Below are 15,127 nucleotides of genomic sequence, written 5' to 3' on the forward strand. Positions count from 1 at the left end.
TTTGTTAAACCAGGAGAGCCACGAAATTAAAATCTCATACTTCTGGCAGCACTACACAGAGTTACAGATCAACAACGAAACACAAATATCAGTTACATACATGTTAATCTGATTTCAAATTCTGACTCATGCTCCTTCTTTGTTGATGCAGCCCTTGTCATTTTCCAGGCCGTTCCCCTTTGATATACTGAATAATACCACAGGTTTTCTGACAGATGGACCTGCAGTTTGGCCACGGATAATTTGCCCCCTTTGGAGTTCTGCTAGTTGTCTCATGTCGCTTTGAAAGCTCACATATCAAAGTGCTGATTACCAGACCTCTTTTATTACTGGCATATGCTACTAATTGGCATTCAGCGCCTTTGTAGTTTGTAGTAACACCTTAGTGTTTGTAGTTGTTGATCCACTGTTACTATTTATTATTTTGTCTGTTACCTGTACTGTGCAAGAAAAAAAAAACAATCTATTGTATATGCATGTTTTTTTTTTGTTATTTAACAGGACACAGTGGAGTATGGAGGAAATATTTATTCATAATTCAAATTGAAAGTCCAAAGAAAAATTGAAAGTCCAAAGGAAAAACAAAGCGAGATCAAATTAAAAATATTATTATTTTTTAAATTTTCCATTTGGCTTTGGCTTTTGAATTTAATATTCGGCTGTTGAATTTCAATTTATCATTGGCTTTTAATTTTCATTTAATATTTGGCTTTTGAATTTCAATTTAACATGGGATTTTAATTTTCATTTAATATTTGGCTTTTGAATTTCAATTTAACATTGGATTTTAATTTTCATTTAATATTTGGCTTTTGAATTTCCATTTAACATTGCCTTTTCATTTGGACTTGACACATGTCAATGTAAATGAGGAGGCGTGGCCCAAAGGCTGGTGGGAGGGTCTGAAACCAAAGGGATGCCGAGGCACCTTATGAGCAGCAGGGGGAGCTTACTGCTGAGGAGCACACTGTTAAGCATCTGTCTGCAGATTCACCACTAGGCTGGGTCTTGTTTCACATGATAGAAAATGATGATGTAAGCTAAACACAAACCACATTTCATGCTACAACCGTGAAGTTTTCATGTAGTTACTATAATTGGGCCCGTGTTAGTGAGGACTAGATTAGGACTGGATTTAAAGCTGATTCTGGTTTCCAACTTCGCCCCAGGTGTGTCTGTTTAAAACACGACTCAGACAACTTCTCGATCTCGAGGACGCACACACACAATCTCAACCGGATAGTCATCGTCCGAACTGCGACCTCTCCTTTTTCTTTCTCTCACTTTTTTCTCCGGGTGGTGCGCGCGGTGTGAGGTGCGTGTCGGCGCTATTCTCCAACATGGAGCCTACTCACAACTATCACTCCTGATTGACGGCCTTTTGTACAGCCCGTGTAGGCTACTTTTTCAGACTTCCAGCTAACAGCGGTGTCTGTGAGCATCACTGGCCATCAACGTTTGTAAAACTGCCCATATTCAAACTCTACACAGTTAATCTATCGCATAAAAAAAGTCTCAATAGTGAATTTAGTGGTGGAATAGCAGATGAAAATTGTAAAAAGTTTCCAGTTGTTTGCTGCTGCTAATACGGCAAACTCCGGATCTAGATTATAGAATCGATTGCTTTTTTATGATAGTTGTGAGGAGGCTCCATGTTGGAGAATAGCGCGGACACGCACCTCACACCGCGCACACCACCCGGAGAAAAAAGTGAGAGAAAGAAAAAGGAGAGGTCGCAGTTTGGACGATGACTATCCGGTTGAGATTGTGTGTGTGCGTCCTCGAGATCTGACCACACACAAACACACGTAAGCAGAGCTACCCACACCCATGTTTCTACTGTTGCTTAATTAAATATAACATCAAAAGAGAGAAGTTGTCTGAGTCGTGTTTTAAACAGACACACCTGGGGCGAAGTGGGGAACCAGAATCAGCTTTAAATCCAGTCCTAATCTAGTCCTCACTAACACGGGCCCAATTATAGTAACTACATGAAAACTTCACGGTTGTAGCATGAAATGTGGTTTGTGTTTAGCTTACATCATCATTTTCTATCATGTGAAACAAGACCCAGCCTAGTGGTGAATCTGCAGACAGATGCTTAACAGTGCGCTCCTCAGCAGTAAGCTCCCCCTGCTGCTCATAAGGTGCCTCGGCATCCCTTTGGTTTCAGACCCTCCCACCAGCCTTTGGGCCACGCCTCCTCATTTACATTGACATGTGTCAAGTCCAAATGAAAATCCAATGTTAAATGGAAATTCAAAAGCCAAATATTAAATGAAAATTAAAATCCAATGTTAAATTGAAATTCAAAAGCCAAATATTAAATGAAAATTAAAATCCAATGTTAAATTGAAATTCAAAAGCCAAATATTAAATGAAAATTAAAAGCCAATGATAAATTGAAATTCAAAAGCCAAATATTAAATTCAAAAGCCAAAGCCAAATGAAAAATTAAAAAAATAATAATATTTTTAATTTGATCTCTCTTTGTTTTCCCTTTGGACTTTCAATTTCTCTTTGGACTTTCAATTTGAATTATGAATAAATATTTCCTCCATAGTGGAGGAGTATATTAACACAAGGATGGTTAAAAAGTGGAAAGCAAGGCCGGCGAGGACAATGTTCCTTCCCGCCCATTAGGGGTGTTGAAATTAATCGTGGCATCGATGCATCGCAATGCGGACCTGGACGATTCTGCATGGACCATGCCGTGACAGGCTATAATCCATTATTGCCTACTGATGTTGCCGGTCGCTGCTTTTTAGTTTTTGCCTTTTGTCTGTTGTCTGCTGTGTTCAGACTCTACACTACATTCAGGGAGTGTCTTTTTTAAGAGCAGATACAATAAAAAGGGGAGTTCATATATATCTGACTGCTTGAATTTGTTGATGAAACCCATGTGTAGCAATATATAATAATAGTGAGGAGGTGACGCATGGTGATATCGAATCGATTCCAATCGTTGACGGGATAAGCGTAATTGAATCGAATCGTGAGACAGGTGAAGATCCACTGCTTCTCTTACCCGGCTTCCTTGCAGCTGAGCATCTTGGCCCAAATGAGGTCGGTGTCGATGGGTTCCTCCCGAGGGTTGGTGGAGCTGACCTGGAGCATCAGGGAGTCACAGGGCGCCCCCGTCAGCGTGGCCAGGCCCTCGATGGCGCGCCCTGCCTGCAGGGCAAAGTAGGAGCCATGGAGTTTGGCCAGGGCCTTTTCGATAAGCGCCACCCATAACTGCTTCCTCTGAGCCTGGAGTGATGGGAAAGAGAAGGAGGGAAGAAAGAGGGAGAGTCATGTCTCAGTCGTGAGAAAAGCTCACTTGTAACAGGATGTTGGGTTTGCTGTGGCGCTGGTTTTGAAGTGTTGGCTCTGAACCTGTTGGCTGAGACTCAAATGTTGAAAGGTTAACACTTAACATGTTGTCCTTCTATTACCTTTGTTTTTCCTTGTCTACTCTGAGATTTAAGGTTGGCGGTGCCAGGTCGTCTTAACAACATTATGTAAATAAGGTATGGTATGTTTTACAGTATGTCTCAGGATGTCAGTATGTCTCTCTGCGTTGTTGTTGCTTCCCAGTGTTTTATTTGTTGCATAATGCATTCATTGTCCTGTAATTGACTGTTGATTTATTAGACCTCCAGGTACAATCCGTCTCTGTGGGGTCCTTTGGGACATGCTTGTGATAAAAAGCTGGAAATTGAATTAGCTTGAAGTTAACCTAGTTGAAATTACACTGATGTTAGTGTAACTCCATCCACAAGGCGATTCTGATTACACAAGGCTAATAGCCCAAAGCAACTTATGGACGCCCTGCTTACTGATAAATGAGAGAGTATATATGTCTCATATACTGCCTTTAGAAGAGCACCACACCAATTTAGCATTGCATTTCTGGGCTGCATGGCCTAGATTACCCACAATACCACTCGACCGCTGACAGGAGTGTTAATGCTAGCAGCGGCTTACGTAGCCTTGAGCCTATAGCAGAGATGGGGAGCGGGCTAGTGGGCTGGGTAAGACCACTTCTTTCTAACTCCACACCCCCAGATTGTTTTAATTATTATTTTTTTTTAAAGAATATTTTTTTGGGGGCTTTTCCCTTTATTACATAGTGACAGTGGATAGACATGAAAGGGGGAGAGAGATGGGGGGATGACACGCATCAAAGGGCAGCAGGTCAGATTCGAACCCGAACAGCCGCTGCAGGACTCAGCCACCATGGGGAGAATGCTCTTACTGGGTGAGCTAGAGGCTGCCCCCCAGATTGTTTTCATTTTACAACTTGTAGTCTTCCACCGACACGTTTATCAGACTTTGCGCAGCTATCTCTGGAGCCACAGAAAGCTTCATCCAACTTTTTTCCACATATGCAGTAGTAGTCCCCAACACACACTTTGATGTGTGGAGTTCCTTTAAGGGTAACAATAGTGTGAGTGAATATAAAAGCATGTCAGAGGGTGAATATTCTGCATTGTCTCTACTGTATGATTGACATTGTTTTAGCCATCTTTATGTATTACCTATCTATCTATCTTCTCTGACCTGGAAGAGGACAAAAATATCTACCTAAACCTCCTCTATCTATTCTGCAGTGTCTATGCAACCTTTGACATTCGTTGACTAAATATCAATGAGCATCTATTTTCTCATCCATTACTTCTTCTCTAGTCTATATCCACGACGTCCCACTTCTGGGATTGCATGTCTTTTCGTCTGTTTCCTTCTGCTTTCTTTGTGTTGGAATTTTAAACTCCGGTGGATTTATGAGGACTATGGTTAACTGCTCTCAGATCTCTGCAGGGTAAATCCAGACAGCTAGACTATCTGTCCAATCTGAGTTTTCTCTCGCACGACTAAAACAACTTTTGAAATTCCTTCCCGAGGCGATTTTGCAGCGGCACCGTGCCGAGCTTAGCACCGCCCAAGACGACGGTGATTGGTTTGAGGAAAAGGCAATAACCCAGAGCTCATTTTTCTCCCATCCCGTAATGCTATGTGGACTAGCCAGACCCTCCTCCGCAAGCCAGACCCTCCACCGCAGCGCTGTGGAGGAAGGTCTGGCAATGCGAGACTACTTCTTTCCCTAGATCCCTCCCTCCAGGGCTTCCCTCAGCCCTCTCTTCATGCCTGACCTGGGAGAAGAGGAGGTAGCCATAGTCGTCGCAGGGCAGCATGTCGTCCACCAGTACAGTAGTCCACGTCCCGTCTTTACACAGCCGAACCTGGTATGCCCCCTCCGGGCAGATGGTCCTAGTGATCATCACTCTCTCCACCAGCTCCGGACGCTCCGCCAGCACTGCCAGCGCACTCAGGAACCTGGAGAAGGATAAAACTCAACGAATCAGAAAATGAATTGTAGGATCAGGAAGGACAGACGGGCGAATGAGAGGATGTGACTGTAACACAGAGCAAACGACAATCTGAACTGAGTGAGCAGTGAAAGAAATGGAAATGCAAGGACATAAATGATCAGCTGATTGTGACAGACAGGTGGATGGATGTGAATGGATGCCCGCTTTAGTTGAAAAAGACAGGCGGAGACGAGGGATGTCGACTGACGGACGCAATCAGAGAGGACAAAAAGCCGACGTGAGACTTTTTTTTTTTTTTAAACTAGTTTTTGTCTTCATTGAAAATAAATCACATTTGATGAGTCTATGCCTTCTAGTTTCCTCCCCATTACTGTTAATTCACCTTGAAGCAAAGACAAACTGGCTCGCCTCCCCTAATTAGCTTGCGAGAGAAATTAGTTAACCAAAAATCAGAAAATGCTAATTCCTCACACAAGAGAAGCGTGGCCGGGGACGCGAGGATCCAACTTAAAAGGAATATACTTAATATGCTATAAAGTGAACATAAGTTCATCTGAAAGTGTGGAAAGAGATCATACAATACTTAAGAAATGGCTACAAATCGCTGAGCAAAAAAAATATTTCTCTTAGTACACTGTGGACTCACCGCTGATTTCACTATACTGACGCCTTTGTTCATGCCGTAACTAAAAATTACCAAACTGACTTGCTACTTTTGCCACTGGTACCGTCACTTTATCTACTGATGAAAGTAAAATCCCTTTGAGTCCAGCCATCAACGTGTGTTAGTGCAGCAGCCGTTTAAAGACCCCAACTCTTTGTGTGGGGTTGGAAATGTGTATTATCAAAGCTATACCCCATCTGTTGAAGTGGCAGCTGAGTGAGGCCCATTCAGCCGCTGATGAAAAACCAATCGGCTGCAAAGAATCAAATGGAAATCCAATTAGCCGTGTCATAATGTGACTCTAATGTCAGCTTGTACTCAAGGACAAGGGTGAGGGGAGCTGGGTTGTTTGCTAGTTTATTAGGACAAGTGTGTGTGTGTGTGTGTGTGTGTGTGTGTGTGTGTGTGTGTGTGTGTGTGTGTGTGTGTGTGTGTGTGTGTGTGTGTGTGTGAGAGAGAGAGAGAGAGAGTGTGAGTTAGAGAGAAATTAGGGCAACATCCTGTCGTGAGTGAGAGGATTCAGCTATGGGGAGAGTTATTTTTGATAAGCTGTGTGTGCTGGCGATGAAGCGAAAAGTCGTATTGGGACAACTTTGTGACTGTTCTTTCTTGTGTGTGTGGAGGAAGATGGCAGATGGCAAGACACACACACACACACACACACACACACACACACACACACACACACACACACACACACACACACACACACACACACACACACACACACACACACACACACACACACACACACACACACACACACACACACACACACACACACACACTCCAAAAGGACACACAGAACAAGGGCAGGGAGATAAAGCATGTGTCCAGACTCACATTCCCGTGAATAATCTCCCTGTCAGGTGTATCTGTACATCTGTCCAACTATGCTCTGCTCCCTCTTTCATTTAATGCTTGCCTTCTTACTTTTTTTCCCCCTCTCCTTCCCAATTTTTCAGTTTCTCGCTTTTGGTTTCTTCACTTGCTGTTTCACTGCCTCGGTCACTCTCTGCATGTCTCTCTCGGCTAGCTTCAGGCTGCAGTGTTCATCTAAAGCAGACTGTGACAAAAATCACACGTGAAATATTATCTGCTGTCTGGTTTTTATTCCTCTGACCTTTCAGAGAGACTGAACGGAATGACAATTGTCCTTACTTTGGCTTAAGGCTAGCTACTCTTGTTTGTCCTGGGTTGAAACATTAATCAGGGCAGACTTCCTTGCGTTTCCTACCTTTTTCTAAGCTATCTAGACTGATTCGTGTCCTGTGTGGTTCTGACAGCTCACCAGCAGTTCCCGAGCAGGCCTTGCAGGATGTCAGAGGGCCGTGGCGTGCGAAAGACGGACCACTTGACGCCTCGGTCTTTAAAGTTGCTGCAGTTGATCTCGTGGGGGCGGAGCCACTTTTTGATTCGCTGCTGGACACTGTCGCCCTCGGGGAAGCCCACGGAGCGAGGTCCCGGGGGGAAACTGTCATCCACAAAGTTCACGGTGTTCTGAACGGGGGGACGAGAGGGAGACGGTGGAGGGTGGAGAGGAAAAGAGATAGGGAGACAAAAGGGGTGAGACGACTGAACCTGTTCAAATATTAACTTCCATTTAAAATAGATTCAAAAGGACACTTTTTTTTTTAGAAGAAAACTAATTATGTAAAAAACTTGAAACCCCATTTTTTTAAATCATGCTTAAAGGAGTTGATGAGAGAACTTCAAAATAAAGCTTTTTAAGCACATCATGCAAGCCTGAAGGACACTTGGAGCACTGAGGACTAACTGTTAATCTCTTCCCTGCATTTCTGATGTGACATATTTTGCAGGTGGATGATTAATACGGGACACTACAGGCCGCCACATGAGCCCTGGATTTGGGGTGAAACAAGGACAAACTACTGCCTTCCACATTTAGTCATGTGACAGGATGGATGACTTCCACTGTTAGTGGGCCATCACACATCTGCACAGCAGGAGACCAAATGTGGTGCCATGTAGCAGCCAGAATACAGAACACATATGCAAATCCCTTTCAAACATTTCAAACGCTTCCCTTTCTGACACATTCATTGCAGAGCCCCGAGCATTTAAAATGACACGCTGGATTTTTAACACTCTGAAATGTAGCTGCCTGTCTAGTGTACACAGGACCCGGACTATGTGGATACATTAACAGATCAAGACACCCAATCTGACACACTATCTGCCTATCTAAAACTCTCCTGTACACAAACCTGAGAGGGCCAACAGCCACACACGCAGCCCTATCCGGTTTCCTATTTGTGGTGTCAAAAGTGGGCTCGGCCAGTCGTGTCGCGAGGCAGGCAGGGGATGTAATGTGGGCACCCCACTGGTTCCTCACAGTGAAGCAAATTGATTAGTCGCCATCCCCACAATCCAATTCTGTAGTCTCGAAGCAGCATTAGCTACCAGACAGATTCACTTTAACGCCGCCTCGCCACCCCGGCCATCCGAGGTCTCCGTGTAGCTTACCGATTCTGTAGCTCACTGGCTTATGTATGACCCTTGTGCTGGCTTTTATTGTATGGGCTTAGGGGTCCATGTGGATTTACCACAGAGGTGGGGGGATGCTTTGGCCCTGGGCACATACAGAGACTACACTTCTAACTAATGTAACTCGGAGCACAGTCGGCACATAAAAAGAAGTACACTGCTGTAAAATGGGATAGGTCTGTATAGAGCTGGGCAATATATCAATATTATATTGATATTGTGAAATGAAACTAGATATTGTCTTAGATTTTGGATATCGTAATATCATAATATGGCATAAGTGTTGTGTTTTCTTGGTTTTAAAAGGCTGCATTAGAGTAAAGTGATGTCATTTTCTTACCAGACTGTTATAACTGTTCTATTATTAGCCTTTACCCACTTAGTCATTATATCCACATTAGGCTACTGATGATTATTTATCAAAAATCTCATTGTGTAAATATTTTGTGAAAACACCAATAGTCAAAACTACTAATAAGGTATTTGGTCAAAAATATCATGATATTTGATTTTCTCCATATGGCCCAGCGCTAGGCCTGTATGAAATAAGATATAACATTAGTACCAAGGTGGAAACTACTACACGTTTGGATTGTGCAAGGAGTATGACTAAGATGCAAATAACACAAAGGCATTTCCCTGTTTTTCAGGTCGCTGTGTTGTGACGTCAGCCAGCGTAAGTCTAGCTGACTGTCCTCATCGAGTGAACCTGGTGCTGCTGTCTCTGATTCTATCACTGGGCACATGCCAGCATGCAAACTAGACCACAATCAGCCAATTCAGCACTGAGCTAAGAAAACTGGCAATCATAAGTGGCCTTTTTTGAGGATGGTAAGCTCGTGGCTAGATATCTACGTGGTACAGACAACCTATTGATCTATGAAAATGTGATAACTGACAAGGAACTATAGAGCTGGATTTCAAAGTGCACATGTAATAAACCGTACGATACTGTCCCAGGCAGTAAAAAACCCCATCACTGCACGCAGTCAGAACTTACAATCAAACATGCAAACCCCAGATAAAATCCTAAGTGTGGCTAAAAAACAAACAACAAGTAGCATAAAGAGGGGTCTAAAGAAGGAAAATTAAAACAAATCAAAGCCAATATGTTGCCATGTAGCATCTTTTTGTTGCACCCCCACAGGGTGACATGGAGAGGGAACAGAGGAACCAGCTCCAGCCATGCTGGGTTTTACAGTTCACGAGCGGCGCTGATGGCTGTTAGTAGCGTTTACTCGTCTGGCATAGTGAGTAAGCAGACACGCTCTGGGGCTCTGGCATCGAGCACACACACCTCTCGCTCTCCAAACCAATCAAGGAGAGTAGAAAGGCAAGGAGGCAAAAGAAACAAACTGCACTGAGCTGAAGAGAGAATAATATTTCTTACACTACGACTCCAGCTCGAGTTTTGGTCTTTAATGATTGCTGCAATCTGGACAAACTCTCCAGTAATACATACAGTATATTTCATCAGCAACAACATCTGCTGTAATGCAAAATCTTAACTAAACCTGAAACTTTCCCTGTATTTGTGTGCTCAGACTGCCCACGCACCTTGTAACAGCGTAAACCAAATGCTTTATCATTATTACATTTTCACCACGGGTGTTTCGGTGCTTGCCAAGTGTTAACGCCTCGACAGTGATGGATTAGAAAGACTAGCCCCTCTCGCTTACCAACTCTGCACCCGTTCATCTCTCGGACCACTAAAACTGAGCTTCAGCACTTGATGCTGTTAGCGATTACATTCACTGTAGGAAAGCGGATCATTTCTGCTCCTCTCCTCTTCAGCTCTGCTGCTAAAAATAGGCCAGCCCCTGTGTTCACCTTAGCACACAGACAGACAGAGAGACAGACAGACAGACAGACAGACAGACAGACAGAGAGACACACACACACACACGCACGCACATGCAGCCACACATCGACTGCTACACTGGAGAATTGAGTGCAGTCGTGTGGAGAGGGTCGGATGGGGGTGGATGGGGTGCGGTGGGTAGCAAGGGGAAAGCATATTTTGAGATATTAGCAGAGAGGAGGAAAAAAAAAACAGAATGAGAGAGTGGGGATAGATGTGATGGAGGGAGACGGATAAAATGAAGATGGAGAGGGGAAAGTACTTTGAAGAGCGCAGAGGGGCAGAGCTAGAAAGAGCGAGGCCTAAAATATTTGCAAAAGAGAAAGACTGGCTTAAAAAAAATTGGGAAAAGAGGAGGGGAAGGTGGGGATGATATCCTTCCTTCCTACTGAGCCAACTTCCCTCCCACGCTCGCAGCAATGAGCCTTTCAAAGAAGCCATTAATAATGCATTCTAAAGCACACTTCATGCTATTGTAAACAGGGCACGATAGGTGCCATGCCAGTGTAGTAAGTGGGCACGCCTGAGATACCCAAATAAATTCAGAGAATAAAAGCCTGCAAATGCCCACGTTCAACCAGGTTAAATTAGTCCAATCAAGTTTGTCTCGTTAGCATTAATCTTAACAAACGGTCTAAAATGAACCCTTTCGACAGCCCTGAGCAGCATATCCATGACAACATAATACAAGTATATTAAGGCCACAAGGTCCAGTATTGCAGAGAAGGTGAGCTATGAAGTGGTGTGATACAAAGAAGCAACATCAAAGTTTGTCACATCTCAACTGGGGTTGCTAGGGGAAGACATCTCGTTGTCTCCAAACAGCTGTGACACTGTGACTCAGACCAATCGGGGCTCATGAATGACACAATTGATCAAAGTCTTCTTGATCTTTGAATATTAAATGCAGAGGTGCTCCAGCTGGGGGGTAAAATGCATCATTATGTATTGGATTACTGTCAGCATTAAAAACAACAGCATTCCAGCGGTCTAACCTAAACAAACAAACAATAAAACTTGGACTTATTAGAGCCTCCTGTTAACAAGAGTTACAGTCCTGAAACAGGCTTTTTAATTTAGTGATGTGATTTCTCTGTGACTGAAGGCAGGTTATAGTCTGGATACAGTATGAGGCACTCTGTATCTGCTGGCTGTTTAAAACTCAGCTAACGAAGCAAGTGCAAACAGAGGCAATGGCAAAGCCTATTAGCATTTCTCTGAAATTAGAGAGATTGAGTGAGTGGGAACAATGCCAGAGCCATAACAAAAAGAGGAATTACAATGAGGGAACTGTGCACCCTGTGACGCAGTGCACATCCAAGTAGGCAGACAGAAAGTGTTTTCTAGTGTTTCCCAGCCACAACGCATTTTTCTCTCTTACCTCTCTACAGAAGCTGACTATGTTCTCCAAAAGCTCCTTGGCCTCGCCCTCATCATTTCGTCGACGGGCCTCTACATGCATGCTCTCCCTCCTCTTCAGAGGCTTAACCACCTTGCGAAGGGTGAGGTACTGCTGCGCTGTGTGGCATGCTGCACAGTTCTTGGCCTTGATGTCATTGAGCAGCGTACATGCTGGGCAGCTCCACTGTCCTACCTTCTCCTGAAGGCTAGACGAGGTGGAGGAGGAAGTAGAAGAAGCAATAGCAGAAGAGGAGGAAGGGTAGCCCCGGGCCTGTTTCCGTGTTTTATGACCCGAGGAGGATGAGGAAGGTATACAGGAGCATGATGCAGTGCCACAGTGTGTACAGCAGCGGGGCAGGGGCACCTGCTGCTCCTGAAAGCCATGCAGCTTGGAAGAACCACAGGCCGAGCACTTGGCGGACCCGGTAGGGTTGCGCAGCGTGCACTTGGAGCAGGCCCACGTGCTAAAGTCTGGGCTGGAGGGGCTGGCCGGAGTGAATCGCACCGTCTCACAGCCTACCAAGTCAATGAGGTCAGCACCAGCCCGTGATGAGCGGCAGGTGTCGCACTTAGACGAGCTACCTGGGTTGGGCAATGAGCAGCTAGGGCACTTCCAGGTGGGGGCAGCTGTGGAAGCAACAGGGAGGTGGGGGATCAGTGGGTGGTGCTGAGGATCTTCTTCTTCCAAGATGCTGAGGCGCTTGCTGGGGTATGAAGGTTCCTGGGGTTGGGCATGTTTGGGCTTGGCTGGCCGCTGTGGGCCTGGCTGGGGTGGCACACCGGCCGCTGAAGGGGAGGTGGGGCTGGGAGTGTTGGTGCCCGGGTTTGGTGCGCGCCCTGGCGGGGGCACCTCTCTCCTGCTGCGAGGCACCGGGTTGTTTTGGAGGGATGAGAAAGTAGTAAAAGGGGAGGAACTGGACAGTGAGGAGACATGGGGTGATTCTTGAGGATCACAGGCAGAGGCTGGGGGAGAGTCATCCGTTAGGTCTATAAGTAGCGGGACAGCCCCTGCTGTGTGAACAGGAAACCCCAGCACAGGTGTTCGCACCTCAGGCACAACTAGTGCCTCGGGGGGGATTTTAGGCAAAGACAGTTTCCTGGGCCCACCACAGGCTGAGCATGACAGTGCCACAGGTGTGTTGTGAAGTGTGCAGCGAGGGCAAGCCCAGCCCGAGTGCTGCACCTCCAGGGCGCACACCTCCCCGTTGCTCTCAGACCGACGCAGCACTTCCTCCTTAGCTGGATGCTGTCCATGGGGCTCAAGTAGAACCGTAGGGGTGACCGTAGGTGTCAGGGGTTCGATCGGAGCAGACGGGAGGCCATTGGCAGTGGCAGCTATGGTGGTTGTAGGGGGTGTGTGAGTGGCAGGAGATGGTCCGAAGCCACAGACAGTGCAGGCTCCAGATCCCTGGGGGTTGTTGAGCGTACAGCGGGGACAGGCCCAGCGATGCTCCTCAGAGCTGCTCAGCCGCAGGATCTGGTTAAGGTCGGGTTTCTGGCGTGGTGCCTCACAGATGGAGCAGCGAGGTGCCGCGCCGGCATTTAGGAAGGTGCAGCGTCCACATGACCACTCAGTGCCTCGCACCGCGGCTGCCATGGAGCCAGGAGAGTGAGAGTGGCTGGAAAACAGAAAACACTGAGTCAAAACCAATTCCACAACCAAAGGAGTCAGTAATACATTCTGCCATATAACTGTAATTGCTAGGCAATAATACATGCACATTAAGTATGCCACTGTTCAATCATTTGAGCCGTTTCAGTCACTAATATTCTGAGCCATGTTTAAGCGTGATGTTGGTGGAGCAAAGTAATAGGGCTGCTCCCTCTGAGTCGATAAGTCGACTAATCGGTCGTTTTGGTCTTAGTCAACTTAGATTTCTTTGGTTGATTAGTCATGTTTTATGCTTTTTTTCATGCTGAATGACTTATTTCCAAGAAATGTAAGAGCACATCTCTGGTACACACAAGAATTAAGGGTTGACGTTTTACCTAATAGATATCACCGTGAAACCTACTTTGATTACTTTCATTAAGGCAATTTTTTGTTGTATTACATGTTTTCTGAAATGTGTTTAAATATGCAAAGGAGGCATTATCTTATTCAACATATGTATCCTTTTGCATGACTCTTTGCGGAGAAACTCAGATTTACAGATCTGTCGATTAAATCAACTAATCGATTAGTCGATACAATTGAATGAGTGTTAGTCGACTAAGAACTTCTTCAATCGAACACAGGCCTACAAAGTAAACAGAAAAGGAAAATATAGAAGCTAGACGGAGTCAGTAAGTGTCACAGATAAGAAATGATGAGAAAGCCAGAGAATGAATACATGCTTCCAGTGTGATTATCTAAAGAGAGGAGGACAGCAAAAATATGTGAGACTGCAAGAGGAGGAGAGACAGGCAGAATTAGAAAAGGAAAAATAGAGTGTGAGAGAGAAAGATTAGCCAGTGCAGGGGGAAAATCAAATCTCCCTCCTGGGGGCTCTGAGGGCAGTAAATCCATACACAATGGCCACATGATTAGAGCCGGGAAGACAGCACATAGAGAGGAGGAGCCAGAGGAGAGGAGGCTGCTACTGCCTCAGAATACCAAGGAAAGCCTTTCTTCAGTCCTCCTGACTGACACTTATTAGAATGGAAAATACACGTGGGTCTCTTCCACTTAATATTAGCACTTCTCTCCCCTTTTACTCTGGGAATGCTAATGCAGGGTAGACGGGGGCAATTTAAGGTCACGTCAATCCCATGCCCAAATGAATTTCCTAATACATTTTGAATGCATGAGTCTATTAATACTGGCAGCACTTAGGACTTAGGATTCATACCCTTGGATTTAAAGCAATTTAAAAACAAATACTACCGACATCTTTAACTGGACTTCAGTGGTGTAAACAGTGCCGAGGGAAATGTGAGGAGAGCAGAACAAATTAATTATGGACGGTTTTAATTCAGAAGCATTGGGAGCACATAATGTATCTAGTCAGGCTACTGAATTGATTTCGATCCTCTACACATAATAAGCGGTCTGTTGTTGTGGATTGCCTTGTATGTACTGTTCATTCTGTGGACCTGCAGTTCAGTCAATCGGACTTATTGATAGTGGGTATATTAGAGGCTTTGGGAGAGGAAGCAGCACAGTTGGATTCCTCCACAGAGAGAGGGGGGTTTGGAGAGGGACGCCCCCAAGGGAGGGACAAGGTTGCTCCCTGGACAAGCCCATAAATGTCACTGTCACTCAAGCTGCTCATGTGTGAAACACCAATACAGAGATGGTATTGCAGGGTAGTGGAGAGCAAGGTGCTGAGAGCTAGAATTCTGCAGTGCTCTTCACATTGATCTCGGTGGCAAAGTTGTTGCCCACAAAATGACCGC

At 45.2% G+C, this 15,127-nt stretch overlaps 1 protein-coding gene across 1 annotated transcript in view; it reads right to left on the minus strand.

The window, feature by feature from the left end:
• capn15 (calpain 15) overlaps positions 1 to 15,127 on the minus strand; it is a 41,818-nt gene that overhangs the window by 11,047 nt on the left and 15,644 nt on the right. Inside the window, exons 2-5 of the mRNA XM_028568050.1 lie at positions 11,730 to 13,368; positions 7,271 to 7,479; positions 5,136 to 5,319; positions 3,029 to 3,252 (exon numbers count right to left, since the gene is read on the minus strand). Of these exons, the coding sequence (XP_028423851.1) occupies positions 3,029 to 3,252; positions 5,136 to 5,319; positions 7,271 to 7,479; positions 11,730 to 13,346 (2,234 nt within the window). The 5' untranslated portion in view covers positions 13,347 to 13,368. The remainder of the gene's footprint in view (positions 1 to 3,028; positions 3,253 to 5,135; positions 5,320 to 7,270; positions 7,480 to 11,729; positions 13,369 to 15,127) is intronic.

Source organism: Perca flavescens, chromosome 21 (assembly GCF_004354835.1).
Source record: "Perca flavescens isolate YP-PL-M2 chromosome 21, PFLA_1.0, whole genome shotgun sequence".
NCBI lineage: Eukaryota > Metazoa > Chordata > Actinopteri > Perciformes > Percidae > Perca > Perca flavescens.